This window comes from Aethalodelphis obliquidens, unplaced genomic scaffold (genome assembly GCF_003676395.1).
Source record: "Aethalodelphis obliquidens isolate GAN/ISIS:26980383/991018 unplaced genomic scaffold, ASM367639v1 scaffold2, whole genome shotgun sequence".
Lineage (NCBI taxonomy): Eukaryota > Metazoa > Chordata > Mammalia > Artiodactyla > Delphinidae > Aethalodelphis > Aethalodelphis obliquidens.
The window spans coordinates 71,805,556-71,822,219 of NW_020837946.1; the positions used below are offsets into that span (position 1 = coordinate 71,805,556).

The 16,664-nt window shown below is 48.2% G+C and overlaps 1 protein-coding gene across 7 annotated transcripts in view; it reads right to left on the bottom strand.

Annotated features, from left to right (window-relative positions):
- TANC1 (tetratricopeptide repeat, ankyrin repeat and coiled-coil containing 1) overlaps positions 1–16,664 on the bottom strand; it is a 233,619-nt gene that overhangs the window by 42,768 nt on the left and 174,187 nt on the right. For all 7 annotated transcript variants that reach the window (XR_003437989.1, XM_027130617.1, XM_027130626.1 and 4 more), the window contains 7 exons: positions 15,621–15,902; positions 14,693–14,850; positions 12,123–12,354; positions 10,806–10,972; positions 8,393–9,000; positions 3,826–3,934; positions 2,408–2,530 (listed from right to left, as the gene is read on the bottom strand). Coding sequence is in view for 6 of the 7 variants with exons in the window: in XM_027130617.1 (XP_026986418.1) it covers positions 2,408–2,530; positions 3,826–3,934; positions 8,393–9,000; positions 10,806–10,972; positions 12,123–12,354; positions 14,693–14,850; positions 15,621–15,902 (1,679 nt within the window). In the remaining variant the exon portion in view is untranslated. The remainder of the gene's footprint in view (positions 1–2,407; positions 2,531–3,825; positions 3,935–8,392; positions 9,001–10,805; positions 10,973–12,122; positions 12,355–14,692; positions 14,851–15,620; positions 15,903–16,664) is intronic.

Genomic DNA, 16,664 nt, shown 5'->3' on the forward strand with positions numbered 1-16,664 from the left:
GCTTAGAGCTCGTGCTCCTTAACTATAAAAGCGGCTTCCCTGTCCTCACCGCATGAAACTTGCACATAGCTTCAGTCGGGACACAAGCCCTCAAGCCTAGAGGTCTGCAGAGTGAGTAGAAATGTCCAAAGGAGCAGGGCTGAGCACAAGGTTCCCAGGAGCGGCTCCCTGGGGCTGCTCTACTCCCAGGCACCCCACCCAGGGGTGAGCCAGGCTGAAATCCAATGTGGCCTCTACCCATCAAGCCTGGAACCCCAACAGTGCTGAGCCCACCTGCACTTTTCTATTTGCAAAAGACCTTGTCCGAACCCACCAGGGGGTGGTGGCCTTTCTCTAACCAACACCCAAGCTCTTCACTGGGCAGCAGGGCTGTGGGTGAGCTGCCCCAGGGTCAGAGCACCGCTAGGTCCTTCCTGACACCCAGGCTCCTCCCTTCTATACACCAGCAGGCGGAGATGTAATGTTCACCACAGGGACTACAGTTAATAACACTGTATTATATATTTCAAAGTTGCTAAGAGAGCAGATCTTAAGTTTTCATCGCAAGAAAAAATTTATAACCATATGTGGTGATAGCTGTTAACCAGACCTTTTGTGGCAGTCATTTCACAATCCAAAGAAATAACACATCGCTAGGTTGTACATCTGAGATGTAATGTTATCTGTCAATTATATTTCAGTTGAAAAAAAAAAAGCAAAAGAAAATAAATACAGCCTGCCCTCTGTATCAGTAGGTTCTGCATCTGTGGACTCAACCAACAGCAGATTGAAAATATTCAAAAACAAAAATTTCCACAAAGCTCCAAAAAGCGAACTTGAATTTTCCGTGTGCCAGCAGCTATTTACATAGCCTTTACATTGTGTTAGGTATTGTAAGTACTCTAGAGATGATGTAAAGTATACTGGAGGGAGGGGGGGAAATGGGACTTTCCCAGCAGTCCAGTGGTTAACACTCTGCGCTTCCACCGCAGGGGGCACGGGTTCGATCTCTGGTCTAGTAACTAAGATCCCACATGTCGCAAGGTGTGGCCAAAAAAAATAAAGTATACGGGAGGATGTGCACAGGTTATATTCAAATACTGCACCATTTTATATATGGGACTTGAGCGTCCTTGGATTTTGGTATCTGTGGGAGGTCCTGGAACCGATCCGAGGGACCACTATACACCAGGAAGGCGAGGAAGGGAGAAGAGGGAGGAGAGTTCACATCACCAGACACAGGAAATGCTCTGTAAGGCCCTGATCCCCAGACACACACCCACGGTGTAGGTGCTGAGGGTGGGACGTACTGACAGCAGGGGAGGAGAGGCACAGAAGTCCCCCGGGAGTGGCCCCCAAGTGTCCTCCACAGCACCATCTCTGGGGCACGTGGCCCCCTTCCCAGGTGGATTTGATGAACCAAAGTGAGGAGAAGTAGAAGACAGATTCCTGGAAACTTCCAGGGCTTCCCTTGACCACACTGCGACCATGTCACGGCACCTTTGTGCTACTAAGGAGAGAACAGGTATGACTGTTCTCATGGAGGTGACTGAAGGGGAGAACATGACTCCTTGGGAAACGATGTCAGAGCTTTTGAAGGCAGCCGGACACATCAGGGCCTGGGGCTGAAAGGCCTGGAGTCTAGCAGGTGTGTCAAACAGGTGAGAAATCTAAAATGTGAAGACACTTACAATCTCATCTTACTTTGCTCTGGGAAAGATGGTGGTAAAGTGATACGAGACAGTAATTTCCACGTTCTGCGGGAGTTAACTCCTCTTTGTTGCCTTAACAGATACTCGGCCTCTGTGCGCTGCAGATTCTTAGGCTGCACTAAATGAGGAGGGAAAATCTATCCTAAAAAGCTCAGCAGAACGTTGTGACATGATAGCCACTGACCAAGAGTGAGGAAGCTCGTGGTTCAGCAGCGGGCAGACCCTGCTACGCTTTCCGTGGTCATCAATACACATGTGCAAAAACCTTTAGTAACAGTTTCCCTCTGTGTGCCCACCACTTTGTGTTACTCATCAGTGCTTAATTTCCTACGAACCATAAAGAGATAGTCCAGATTTGAAACCAGGATGCCCTAAAAGTCCATTTTCCCTGGATATCTGACCAGGGTTTCCTCTGACCTTTGGTTTCCTTTGTGAATTGCTTCCCTTATCTCATCCACTCTGAAACAGTCACCACATGCTCACGTAGCAGCCCCTGACCACCCACCTCTTCCTGCCCCGGTGAAAGCTAAACTTGTAGAGGAGAACCGGCAATAGAGCATTCGGGTCTGTGTGCTTCCCATCGGGAAACAGCATCTTTAGTAGTAGCGTCCCAGCCTTCTCTGGCCACCAGCCAGTGTTGGGGAGAGCAGGACTGTTGGAGCAACAGCGGCCAGGGGGGCAGGGGGCTCTGGCCCTCCCGGCAGAGGGTCACTTACCTTCACATTGGGAGTGTAGAGATTCCTGAGGGAGGCCAGGGCGGCAGACAGCCCCTCGGTGCTGTACCCAATCCACAGGGCTTGCAGATGGCTTGAAGAGATTCCAGTCTTCTTACTGAGGCCCTGGAAGCAACAGCGACAAATCAGCTTCAAGGTCTCCTTTCCCACCTGCAGTGTCGGTCTGAAAGCGGGTGTGCCCGGGAGGGCGCAGGTCCCTGCTGAACGCGGGGCAAAAGCTGTGCACACAGAAAAGGCCTGAACCTGTGAGCCTTCCCGCCCTAAAGCCAAGGGTTGAGGAACTAGCCTACATCAACTGTACGCCTGGGGAAAGGGCGGGGGCAGATGAGGAGAAAGTTTCTCTTTACAGAGGTTCTCCAATCAATTAAAGGAAGAATAAATGTTAGAATATCACCATCTGGAACCCCTAATGAAGGAAGAGACCAATCGTGGCCAATGGCATCACACCAAGCACACATGCATCCCGACACTAGAAACCTTATACAGACTTACGGAGCATTTTAACTCTAACAGGCAGACCTCGAAGATACTGTGGGTCTGGTTCCAGACCACAGCAATAAACCGAGTCATGCAATTTCTTTGGTTTCCTGGTGCACACGCAAGTTATGTTTACACTATACTGTAGTCTATTCAGTGTGCAATAGCATTGTCCAAAACAATGTGCATACCTTAATTTAAAAATACTTTATTGCTAAAAAAACGCTAACCATCATCTGAGACTTCGGTAAGTCATCGTAGTAACACCAAAGATCACTGATCACATATCACCACCACAAGTGATAATGAAAAAGTTTGAAATATTGCAAGAATTTCCAAAATGTGACACAGAGACATGAAGGAAGCAAATGCTGTTGGAAAAATGGTCCCGAAAGTCTAGCTCAACGCAGGGTTGCCACAGACCTTCAATTTGTAAAAAAAAATAAATAAAATAAATAAATAAATAAAATAAAAAAAATTTTGCAAAGCACAATAAAGCAAAGTGCAATAAAACAAGGTTTCCCTGTATAAAGTAATTGTGACACCCGGTGGGGCAGAGGGGGTGGGGATCAAACCTGGACCTGATTAAGCCGCTCGATATAAATACCAAATGATAAAAAAATCCAGAGGAAAGAGGAACACGTTAACGTAGGCCACAAGAAATAAGGACACAATCAGAAAATCCAGGTGGTATGCAACTACACAGGTCACGAAATCTGGTTCAACAACTAAATAACAAGGAAACAAAGGGAATGAATGAAGTGGAAGCTTTAAGTGAAAAGAAAAGATTTAGAGAGGGAAAAAGTAAAATGTAATCATAGCGGTAGATACACACTTGAGCGAGAACAATTACTTTTAGGGAGGAGGCCATGCTGGGAGTGAGGCTCATGGAGGGCTACTCCCTGCAGTGGTGTGGGTCTCACCTTGAAAATGTGTGCCTTCAGGATGTGATGGCCGAGCTCCATGGTCTGCTGGCGGTTCAGCTTGCCCTCCTGTCTCGAGAACATGAACGCCAGGAGAGCATGCCCGTTCCTAGGACGAGAAACACACAGGTTGGTAACCAAAGACCCGAGTCCATCTCTCTGCAGGCCCTCGGGGCGAACATCTCCCCTCGACCCCTGAACTGTTCTCCTGGTGCTTCAGTATCACCAAACAAAACGGGTGGAAAGCTGCTTCTTCAGAGAAGATGGTCAATGCTGTTTATTCCTCGAGTCATTTTAAGGGCTTTCTCAGGCTTCCTCTATCTCTGTGGAGTGACTCAGAGAGAAGCCTCTGGACAGGGCAGGTCTCTGAAGATGGAACCACCCGCCCCCTATTCATCCTCCATCACTCTCTCATCAGTCTATTTGTTGATTTAGGTCTGTCACAAAAACGTAAACTCCACGTGACTAAGGGTCTTGTCTAAGTCACAGCTATAGCCACAAAACCTAGCAAATGCCCAAGACTCAGTAAGAACGCAAATACGCATTTCTTGGATGGATGGACGGACGGACGGACAAAGGACAGATGCGCAAGTGGACAAATAGAGCAGAACCGTCACTGGACCTGACGTTCAGGCCTCCCCTCAGTACAATCACCACTGGGGACAGACCTGGGCCAAAGGACAAGGCCTTACAATGGAAGGGAAAGAAAAACCAGGCCATGTACAGCAACAGCTCACGATCAGAAACACCTAGAATTCTAGGCTTGAATGGAACACAGATCCTTCTTTGTAGGGGTAAAAAAGCTAAGCTGTATGAGTAGGTTTGCTGCGTCTGGGCACAGGGTAGACATTCAACTGACACCACCAATTAATCCCCCAACTAACCCTCTCATGAAGGAGCCATCCCACCCATTTTCCCCCTCTACATCCGTAGGACTCATTCTGTCTCCTGTGGACTCCATGCCTTTGTCTGAGCCAATCTGTTTGGAAAAGATGCTAAGGGCTGCTTATTCCAAGGTCACAGCGGTGACCTCTGTGCAGGGTGAATTATTTTCATTTCTATTAACCTGACAAACTTTGAAGTGCTGTTTTGCTGAGGAAAAGCAGCTAGTTGTGGAGGAAAAGATAAACTGTGAAAAAGAAAAGCATTCTTCTAAATGTGTTTTCTAGTAGTCGCTGATCTAGAGGATTAAAAGCATTCATCATTTAAATCATATTTATCTATCCAGATGCTTGCCTGTTTCTCATATCACGTATAAATCATGTTACAGACGAGGAAATCAGGGCAGGTGGAAACCACGAGATTGCTATTTATCCTGCAGGGGAAGGCATGACATTTAAGACCACACTGCCACTGAGTGCCCTGCCTCGCGTCCTGTCAGGGTCTAGAGCACATACCCTGTGCTCCCTCACACACACCACCTCCCAGACCTCAGGCTTCGGTTTCCCCTCTCAGATGAGAGCCTCCCTTGCTCCCATGGAAAACACTTTCTGCCACCTTCCAGTGCTCCATGCCCTACCTGGTCCCTATCCATGCGCTAGTCCCACATCACTCTAGTCAGGGCCACTCTCCCACCCACGGGCTCAGCTATCCTCAGTCTCCCAGTCTGCCGGCTCTGTGGCCATGCCATCTGTGTCCAGCACAAGGACATGCCAAGTACTGTGGCTGGCTGGCCCTTGCGGGTGACGATCACGCAGCCCTCAGTGGCTGGGCCAAAGGTGTCCAGTGCTCTGAGCTAAGCACGTGGCTTCCCACCTCCCCGAGGAGACAATTCACCATGCAGTCACTGGGCACCTGCACTCCTCTACATCCCATCTACCTTGACGTCCTTCTTTCCTGGCCCTGGGATCATATGCCCCCTTCTAAGTCTACCTGCACTTACGAGTCTGTTCATTTTCTGAAGCTTATACGTATCAAGTTTTTACTACGTGCCAGATGCAGAAAGTTAACTAAATTATTTCATTAACTTGCTCGACCCTGTGAATCACTATGTCTTATGATCCCCAATTTGTTTGCACGGGGAAACAGAGGCCTGGACAGGTAAATGATGTGTCCGAGATCAAACAGGTGGTAACGACTGTGCAGAATTTGACCACAGTCTACGCAACGTGAGCGCCTTCTATGCTCTTCGTCAGCGTAACCCGATTTCTCATTCATTCATTTGTGCGTTAACATCCCCCTATAACCAGCATCATGGCTTAATGATGGGGACCCCACGGGGCACAACGCGATGTCCTTGCCCTGAGGAGGTCTCAGCAACTGGACTGGAGACACGTAAACAAGACAAAATCCAGCTGGAACGGCACTGTGAATGGACTCAACGGGAGCACAGAGGAGGCTAGCTGACCCCATTCCCTTGTGTTTCCAATTGCTCCCTCTTCACTGATTGTGTTTCCCCATGCTGTCTCAATGATGCTTCCGACAACGTCCCAATCCCCTGCGTTGTTAGAAACATAAACCAATACCCTTCCCCACCCTCAAACTACCCGAAACCTCTCAACCCTTCCACTTCCCATGCCAGGACGTTGGCTCTCTCCTCTTTCACGCCTCACAACCCAATGGAAGGAATCTCCTAAGGATCTAGGACCCTCCTCCCACAATGAAAAGCCAATGGCTTCCCCTTCATCCTCACCTTCCTTCACTTCTTGGCAGCATATACTCCCCTCACCTCCTTCCGTGCACTCCTTCTCCTTGTCCCAGAAGTCCAGAGCTCCCTTTCCTCTCACTGCACTTCCTCACTACATCCCACCATTGCCTCTCCATCAATGATGCCAGATCTTCAACGCCAACCTCTCCTCCAACTGTTTAGACCCCACCTGCCTCAGAACCTCACCACCAACCCCATAAACTCAAACTGCTAAAATCCAAAGCCGCCCATGCCCTTCTTACCCACTCTAAGAGCAACGCCATTCCTAGTTTCTGAAGCTTAACGCCTCAGTGTGACCTACATACGGCACCTCCTTCTGCTCGACTATGCCCACAGGCCAAGCCAGGCCTGTCTATCTCATGTCAGCAAGGCTGGCCTCCACCTCACTATCCTCCTAGAAAATGAGCTGATTTGACTAAACGTGTCACAGCACACATTTCACCTAGTTATTACGGTCTGGCCAAATAACCTGGAACTTACAGTTTATAGCCCCAAAGCAGGTTCAAAGGACAATAAACTCTTAGCCCAGTACTGCCTAAGAAAACACCTTATCCACAACATGAAAAGAGCTGCTAGACCTAGTGTGTCAATGTTAAGTCAACAGTCATGGAAGGAAGGGAGTGTGCGGCCCACAAGTGCATATTCATTTCATCTCTGGCCCCAGCATCTGACGCAAGGTCCAGTCCAGCCCAAAGCAGACGGTTTAGCAGCTTGTCAGACCTCTTACACGAGGCTGAGAGCAATTCTGACTCACAGAGGGCAGAAGCCATTCAAGACAGAAATGATGGACTTCCCTGGTGACACAGTGGTTAAGAATCCACCTGCCAATGCAGGGAATGTAGGTTCGAGCCCTGGTCTGGGAAGATCCCACACGCCGTGGAGCAACTAAGCCCGTGCGCCACAACTACTGAGCCTGCGCTCTAGAGCCTGCAAGCCACAACTACTGAGCCCACGTGCCACAACTACTGAAGCCCACGCACCTAGAGCCCGTGCTCCCCAACAAGAGAAGCCGCCGCAATGAGAAGCCCACACACGGCAACGAAGAGTAGCCCACGCTCAGCAATGAAGACCCAACGCAGCCAAAAAAAAAAAAAAAAAGACAGCAATGATGTCGGCCAAGGCCAGGGCCAGGGCGAGGTGGTGGACATGAACACACCCTTACTGAGAGCGTTCGCACCTTGAAGCACCCAGTCCTTCACCCTGACTGGCACCATACGCCACAGGGCAGGCAGGCTTCCCACCCGTCTCCTCCCCTGGGCGGTGAGGAGACCTGCATCCTGGCCCAGCCCTGCTACAAAGCCTCAGTGGAACCTCTGACTCCCCGGATGCAGGTGCCCCATCGCCATCTTGTAAGTGGGGCATCTGAGCTCTGAACCTGAATCCTCCCGACCCCAAATCCCAGTCTGTTACATAGTGCAGAACACAAATGCAGAACGAGGAGGCCAGACGTGATGGCTGTGCTGCCCTCTGGGCCCACAGACACATCAGATCTCTGGGACAAGATGCCACAAGCTCAAGGGGTGGTGGGGAGTGGCAGCGCCGAGGATGCGAGACAGTCCACAGACCCTCTGGTGAAGAAACTGAGCCGTGAACAGGCTCGAAGGAAGCCGGCTGTTCCCTGCAGCTAATGCCACACCCTCCCACGGGTGGCCCATGTGCAAGGGGGCAGGGATCTAGAAGAGAATCACCAGAGAAATATGGCCCGGGCACTGCCGAGCTTCTCTTTCGTCCAGATGTACTGAGGAGTCCTAAAATTCCAGCAATTAAAGGAAGGAAGCTTCTGTTGTAGCAGCAGAATTTTCCATCACCCTTCCTGAATTATTCATGCTGTACTGTCTTTCTGTTCAAGAGCACAACTAGTGTTTGGAATCCCTTCCCCAGTCACACATCAGACTCCCTGCACAGAGCTGCCCATCGTACCTGGGTTCACACAGGAAGGCCGTGTTTTCACCATCTGCTCTCCACACGAGCCACTCCCTGAAGGACGGGTGGCAGAACATGCGAGTTTTGTCTCGCCTCTTAATGAGGAAGCAGGAGAGGGCATCCATCCTCTGCTGAAAGTCCTCCCAGCCCTGCTCCCCTTGGATGTGGCCGGCGTTAATCGCCTGGAAGATCTGCTCGTCTGTCATGGGGTGGAGGGACGCGAGGGCCACGTTTAAAATGGGCAGCGCTCTCTCAAAGGCGGACTGGGTCATGAACTTCATGTTGCACTGCAGCAGGTAGAGCTCAGACAGCGACACGGGCACCACCTTGTAGCTGGCGCTCTTGATGACCAGGTGTCCCCGCTGGAAGAGGTCCAAGGTGAGTTTGAGGTACAGGTAGGAGCCGAGGCTCCGCAGCACCAGGTGGCTGCTCACTTTCCCGATGAGGGCGGCGTCGGCCTTGCCGTTCAGAGAGATGTTGCTGAGGATGTCCTGGCTGCTGTGGACCCTGTGCTGGACGTAGGCGTGCAGGTCGCTGTGGATGTCCTTGTTGTCTGGGAAGTCATCTAAGGACAGCTTGACGAATGGCAGCTTGCTGACGATTTCCTGCAAAAGAATGAGACGCCCAGTGCCACTCCACAGAGCTTTCTTTTTCACGTCAGCTGCATTTCAAACCAGATCCACTGGTTTCCTTTCAAGGAGGATTTTCACGGATTACAGGGACTCATTGTTTTGTATTAAAACATGTAATAGGATAAACTGAAGATAAAAGGCTTATGTGAAAGAAATTCCTGATGCGAGATCAAATCAGAAAAGGCTTTCCTGAGGTCCTCAGCCGAGGACGCAGAGCCAAGAGAGATGGAAGAGCCTCAAGCAGATGGCGGCAGCCTGGCCGCACCAGCAAAGGGGCAGTGAGACCCCCAGGTGACTTGATACCCGTAATCTTTACACTGTGCAACTGCTTATAATAACAAGGACAGACACAAACCAACGCCGTACGTCTAAGACCGTGGCCAGACGAGAGGCATCCTTCACTGTGCATTAGATACTGGGGCTGCATAACCCAACTGGGACATCTGAAACTGCCCCCAGGCTGGGCTCCAGTGACAGCCTGCCGTAACCAAGCTGCTGGACATTCGTAGAGCCCACTGTCATTTTGGTTTTCTGTAGTTGCTGTTTTTTGGTAAACTTAAATTGAAGTGCGATACACAGAGGTGCACAAATCCTAACTGCACAGCGTCAGTCACTTCCACAAAGTCAAATATACCTGTGGGACCAGCAGGTAGACAAAGAACATTGCCAGCTCCCAGAAGCCCCGTGTCCCTTTGCCATCCCACAGATAAGCATTGTCCTGACACCTAACAGCAGAGATGAGGTTTTTTTTTTTTAAATCCCTCTATCATTTGTGAAGTAGCTAAGTACATGTCCTCATTGAATGTGACAGTCGTAGGAGACAGGCTGAGGACAATTACCGCACCCCCCCCCATTTTACACAGATGCTAACGGAGCCTCTGAAAACTTACACAGCTCGCATGTAAAACACAGGACTCCTGCTTCTGTGCTGCTGACTGCCAGATTCTGCTCGCTGTGTGAAAAATGACTGAAAAGTGTATGGATCAAACATCCATAAAAACAAACACCAAGTTCGAATGAGGTCTAATTCTACTTTTAAGGAGGAAAGAAAGAACCCAAATGCTATTTTAAGATAAATATCATCCTAAAAGGGAAAAGATCAGAATCTAATGTCTCGTGTCTTTACTAAAAATGGATAGGAGGGAAGGAGTCAATGGCTGTTAAGATACAATTTTAGGGTTTAAATGAGGGGACAGATGAGGAAGAGAATTTAAAAAAAAAAACAAACACTCTTCATCTCGCTGCAAGCATTACCTCACGTCTAAGTTTTATGAAAAACTAGGCTTTTATTCAGAATAGGCCTTAAAAATCTTTCTCCTTCATCCCTCCCTTTTCCCTTCATTAAAACAAACAAACAAACAAAAAAACCAAAAAACAAAAAAAACAAAGTCCCACTACAAACCCATACAAATAACTACAAGCAGGAATAACTTTAAAATCTGGTAGACCTGTTAGCCAGGCGCCTCAAAGAGCCCCCCCAAACTGAGTTATGGTGAACCAGGGCGAGACACTTCTATTTTAGAAGCACAAGTACAGCTTGATGATAATAAGAAACTCACTTGACATCTTGATAAATGTGCCTTGGGGGTAAAAAGGTCAGAGTTTTCCTGTTTAGAGCTCTGTGCACTAATATGTCAAAGCTCTAATACAGTTTTCAATTCAGCAGCTAAATGGTTGACAACAGTTGAAGCTGTTAGCATTCATCTAAAATCGTAATTGTAAAAACTGTAAAATTGGGGTTTGGGGTCTTGGAAAGACATGTGAGAACTCTCTTTTACCTGAAAATTCGCTCTTACAGTCACAATCAACTTCAACCACGCAGGGAATTTAGAAATAATCTTGGTAATAAATGAAGACAGTGTATCTCCGTAATCAGGTTTATGAAACTCAGCTTCGTTTAAACCATCTATCAAAATAATGTATTCTTCTGCAGGAATTTTCTGCTCTAAAGGAGAAAATAATTTTTTTTAATTAGGAAATTATACATTTCTATAAGATAGCACCCCCCCAGTGTATTTTAATGCACAATTTAAAGTGTAAGGAAAACTAAAAAGGTTTACATATGGCAGAAGACATGGTTTTCACAGAAGCATGCCTTCTATTAAATTTGTAATGAAAACCAGAGCGCAGAGCCTAAAGAAAACCAATTCTCACCAAACAGTTTTCAGAAACGTACTGTATTACACACATCAGCAGAATCTCACCCCTGTGTATGATACACTTAGCTCTTCAAAAACTCCTGTCACTGGGGAGAGCTACAGCAAAGATAACCAACACAGACCGAGATGAAACCTGCCAAAGACTCTAGGCTTCCCCACCCCGCAACCCCGCCTAGAGCTCCCTGGATGGATTCTGGCGAGGAAATCTGACCCTCAAAGGGCAAAGCATCCCGTCCGAGGCACACAGCCAATGGAGGCGAGAACTCTGCTGCAGAGACTCCTCCAAGCCCGAATCTAGTTTTCTATTCATTAGTGCCAACTTTCTGCCCAGGGATGAGGTGCAATGACGACATATCTGTTTCAATTCCCTCTCTCTGGCACCATCTGGCAGAAGTGCTACATAGGCAGGTAAACTAGCTCAAAAGGTGAAGAGTGAAAGGGGGGAGGGAAGATGGAAAGTCAAAGGCCCATAATATCACTAACGCCCCTACGGTGGAGAAGATTCAAGGGCAAAAAAACCAAACGGACACTTCTAGAAACAGCTTCAGGTTCAACTGAGCAGAGGCCCCTGGAAAAACATGCCGGCAAGTTCCCCAGACAATCAACTTACCCCCCTGCGCCTTAGGAGTGCAAAATATGCAGGCAGCAGTTCCTAGACAGCAAGTCATCTAAGGAACCTACGGCTACAAATCAGCTACTTTGGAAATGTTCAACCGCGGAGTGAATTCTCACTAGAGATATAAAATTGAAAACAAGGCCATCTGGAGTGGAGCCAGGAGGAGCCCTGGGGAGACGGTTCTGAGGAAGGGGAGGAGAGATGTACTCACATCCTCCCTGGGCCCACTGCACTCGTACCCCAGAGTCAAGCGCACCCCCACCCCGCTTCTGAGGACTGTCCTGGGGAGAGGGAGGACACGGGTGGCTGCTGGGAGGTACCGTGTCTCAGGCTTGCGAGTGGCTCCAGCACACCCCTCTTGAACGCGGCCACTGGGTCCTGCACACAGGACCTGAGGCTCAGCACGCTCTGGAGCTGGGGCTCCCTTATCAGCAGGTCTCGGTAGGCGGCCAGCTGATGGGACCGGCAGAGCAGAGCAGCGATGCTGTGCACGAACTCGGGCACCAGGCACGTGTAGGTGTTGTCGGCCTGGCAGTAGTGGTAGGCCACGACCTGCAGAAGAAGCAGAGTGGTCAGCGTCGCCTCGTCCTCTTCACACGGCACCCTGCGGGCTCTCCATCAGGGATGCCATTTTCCCGTTCTCTGAGGTAACAAGAAACGTTGCTTCTATTCCCCAAGACTGAGTCATTATTTAGCTTAACTGATCCAGCTATCCCTTTACTTTGGGAGGAATTCTGAAGTTTGGCAAATTTCAGGCCGACTTTTACTTGCAGCCACAAGTCCGTCTTGACCGGCACTAAGATCAGCACAAGTTACTCTGTATTGAACATAAACTCATAAAAGTCATTCACAAAACTTAAAGCCCACCCTGGCTTGAAACAATTCCAAGCAACCCCGACGTTCTCGACATCCACAAGTACCATATTCACTACATTTCCGTTTTCAAAAGCAGCAGCATCTCCTTGGGGAACTCATGTGCGGTCCCCAAAAAGCAGATAAAATTGGTGGCAATGAAAGCCAGGCTCTCAAGTCACAGCTGCTTCCTCTCCCTGGCAGGAGGGCCGCCGCCAGCGACACCATGGAGAACTTCAACAGCAACACTGTCTGAAGGATCAACGTCAGACACTACCAAATTCCTGCCTATCTTGCGAAGGGACACATAGGAGGAGGGAGGGTCCTGCCCAAGCACCGAGAGGATCCTTTTTGTTGCGATGGATTTGAAGTGGCAACAGGCTAGTCATGAGAGAGACCCCCAGGGAAGTACCAAATGCGGCACTGTCTTGAGAGGAGAGGCACACTGCCGATCAATGGAGAATCTGAGACTGTCCCAAACGAGGATGAATGGAGGCATATACGTACAAGGTAAGGGGAGTGAAAAAGGTCAAAACACACTCATGTAAAGTGCTTTATGTTTTTCAGAAGGGTTTGCGACACTGCTGTCCCACTCAGCCCTACAACCCCTACGTAAGTAGGACAAGAACCACTAGCTACGGTTCAGAGGTGAGGGCAGCAGACAGACAGGTTGAATGACTCGCCAGGGTGACAGACAGTCAATGGAATATCTGGGATTCGATTCCTGGTCTGTAGACTCTTAAAAAGCAAGGGGCAAGTTCCAAAAAGCCGTTCCAATTTGGAACTGCCCTGTGACTTCTCGTTTTTATTAAATTTATCATCGACACTCAGAGGAAAGCTGACAGCTCTTCGCCTCTCACCTGGAAAGAGATTAGCTGCAACGCAAGAGGACCTGTGAGCTTGTACGAACCACCAATGAGCTAGTACCACAGTCCACCTAGCATGGTGTTTGGCAATCCAACAGTGGGCGATGAAACCAATTTGGAGCCATAAAAGTTTTTCTTTTTTTAATTTAATACAGTGAATTTTATAGGATGTAAGAATAAGTGTAATCTTATAATGCTTTTTCTTCAGTTGGGTGTGTGATGCTGTGTGTATCAGGTGTTTAGTGTAACATGTATTTCACATTATGGGTCACAAAGTGGTTTGAAAAATCACTGTCACGGGGTGGCTTTGAAGTCTGCACTACATCCCTCATCTCAGATCACCCACTCATGACCAGAGGACTGCCCCGAATCAGTGGTCAGGGCATCAGGGCTGCCCATGCTGGGTGAGGAACGGCCCTCATCTGGGAAGCAGAAGCGAGGAGAAGGGATCTGGGGCAGAGGAGCTTTCCTTTCAGTTCCCCTGCACCAACCTCACCCCAGGGGCTTTCCTCGCTAGATGCTTCTCACCGCTGTCCACCCCTGGTGGTTCTCCAGCTCCACCAACTCACGCCACTGCTGCCCCAGGAGACCCAAGTGGCTCACCAGGAATGAGAGGTGTAACCGCTTCAATGCAGGAGGGCAGCTTATGAACCTGTGCCAGATGTCAAGCAGATAGAAAATTTCAGAAGGATCATGACTGACCATGAATCTAGGAAGGGAAAATTGGCCAAGTCTCTTACAACATCACAAAACACCTCTGACAGAAAGACACTTGGAACCAAGGGCTCTAGGCAACAGAGTGCAGGTGGGGTGGAGCCCTAGGTCACTGGGTTAAAGGCTCCCAATCTCCTGCTCTCATACGCAATGAAGGAGGACACATGCTTATAAGGATGGATTTGTGGCAAGTGCAATGATACCTCTGGCTGCTTTGAGGAACCCTTTCAATCCATTGTTTAGGAGGAATAAAAGTCTACTGCCAGTGTCCTAAGATACTAATTTTCATTAATACCTTTTATCTGGCGTACTCTACCACAATTTTATCAAAAGCTACACTTTCGCATTAAGCAACTCTTGTCTCTGTTTTAAGATCCCTTTTTAAAATTCACTTCTCAAAAGGCAAACTAGCAAACCTCTCTCTCTTGGAAGGCTCCCACAGATCAGGAGCAGATTACCTTAGAAGCGAGGTATTTCACTGCATCCTCTCTTGGTCTCTGGTTCTCTGGAGTATCAGACCCAGACCCAGGGGGGGATTTAGCTGCATTGATACCACTTGTAGAAGAACTTGGTGAAAGCAATGGAGTGAAAGGAAGATCCTGGGAGGAATCTGAAGCTGCAGCAAAGAGACTAGTTTCATTATTTACAACAAGGATAGGGTGGAATATTGAACCTATTTCTTGGTCGGACCCAGAAAGTATTTTAACGGGTAATGAGTGAACATGGTAACAAATGCAAAAGCCCAAATGGGGATACAAGGCTCCCTCTCAGCCCTGTCTTCCGCCTTCCAGGTGCCCTCCCAGGAGAACTGCTGTTTCTGGTTTCCTTTATTACATTCCTTTGGGTTTAAAAAAACAAAAAACCTTTCCTGGCTCACTTGTCCCTGTTTACCAAGTGTTAGAGACACTTTCTTTTTTTACATATAAAGTAAGCTAAGCATAGTCAACTATTTGGCTACTCCTGATTTTAGGTTAGTTTTTATACTTTGGGTAAATCTGGCATAGAAGACAAAGGCTGTGGGAAATAGGGTGTGAACGGATTCTGCGCAGACTCCTTCTGGCTTGCTGCGCCAGAAGTCTAACCCGCTCAGTTTTAGGACCCTGAATTCCCCAGAGCATCTGATCAGGCCTCACTGCCCACATCAAGAGGGGGACAGGCCTGACAGTTGGGAGAACACCAGGGAGGGCTGGCCTCAAGCCAGGTTATAGCCACAGAGGACCATGAGAGATAACTATTGATAGTTCTCCAGCATACAATCGCCAACCTGATACAGCAGCTGGGACAACTTGAGGAAAATGGGGAATTTATGTCTATCCCAACAGCAGTTTCCTCCATCTATCGTACAGTAATATAATAAACTAGACAAGCAGTTAAACAGGGACACACTTTTCGGTGATGAACTGGGGCTGTTGGAAGCAATCTGCCTCATGCGGCTTCCGTGGCAGCTCAGTGCCACCAGCTTAGAAATGATCGCCGTCTTCCCAAAGCCCACGTTTCCGACAACCACGGCTCCTCTGTTTTCTGTCAGTTCTGTGTTCCTCAAGTTTTCTTCTATCTGGTGAAAGAGCCAATCCCTTCCCACAAACACAGAGTCTGTAGTTATGCTCGGTACTTCGAACAACAGGGGTTTCAACAAAATGTCTTGCGGCTTGTAGGGAGCAAATCGTGCTTAGAAAAAAAGAAAAGATCATTATTTTAGAAGAATGACATAATTTTATACACTAAAAAACTCAGTTTATCATTGCTTGTATGTTACTTTTAGCACAGACTTTAGTTTTACAACACAAGGGATCTGGAAGTATTAATATTACCAGTTTGGTTCTAGTAATACTTCCTAATACCTCATTTATCGTACCCTATTGGCCTTACAAAGGGTCCTATTAAAATGACTTTCTAGTCCTTTCATGCTTCTAAGTTATTTTCATGACTCAAGAGAGACACACAGAGGATTAGAGAAAGTGGTGAAGGGACCAAACCATGTCTCATCAGTTTATCTGAAACAGTACTTAAGACATGTTTCTTCCACTCCTATAGGAATAAAATGGAAATGCATTTTCCCTGGAGACAGAGTCCCAGCTCTTATCAGGGTGTGGCGGTGCTTTGCGCCCCTTATGGTGAGATTATTGGCACCCAACTGTGCACTACGGGTAGAAGAAACAGGAGGTGGCCCATACAGCCCAAGGAACTGTAACAAAGCCCATTCTTTGTTGATGACCAAAAAAATCTAGTGAGTGTTAAAGGACTCCTCACTTCAAAACAACGTATTGCAGAATAGTTTTTCAACTCCAGGAGCAAGTTAATCACATAGTATAAGGAAGAAGCCCCAAAACTGTTAAGGATGGCCTCCTAGCACACCTTACTAAAAGATAAACTTTTCGCATACACGCTTCATAGCATGTTTTTAAAACAGCTGGCTTGAATGCTGGTTAC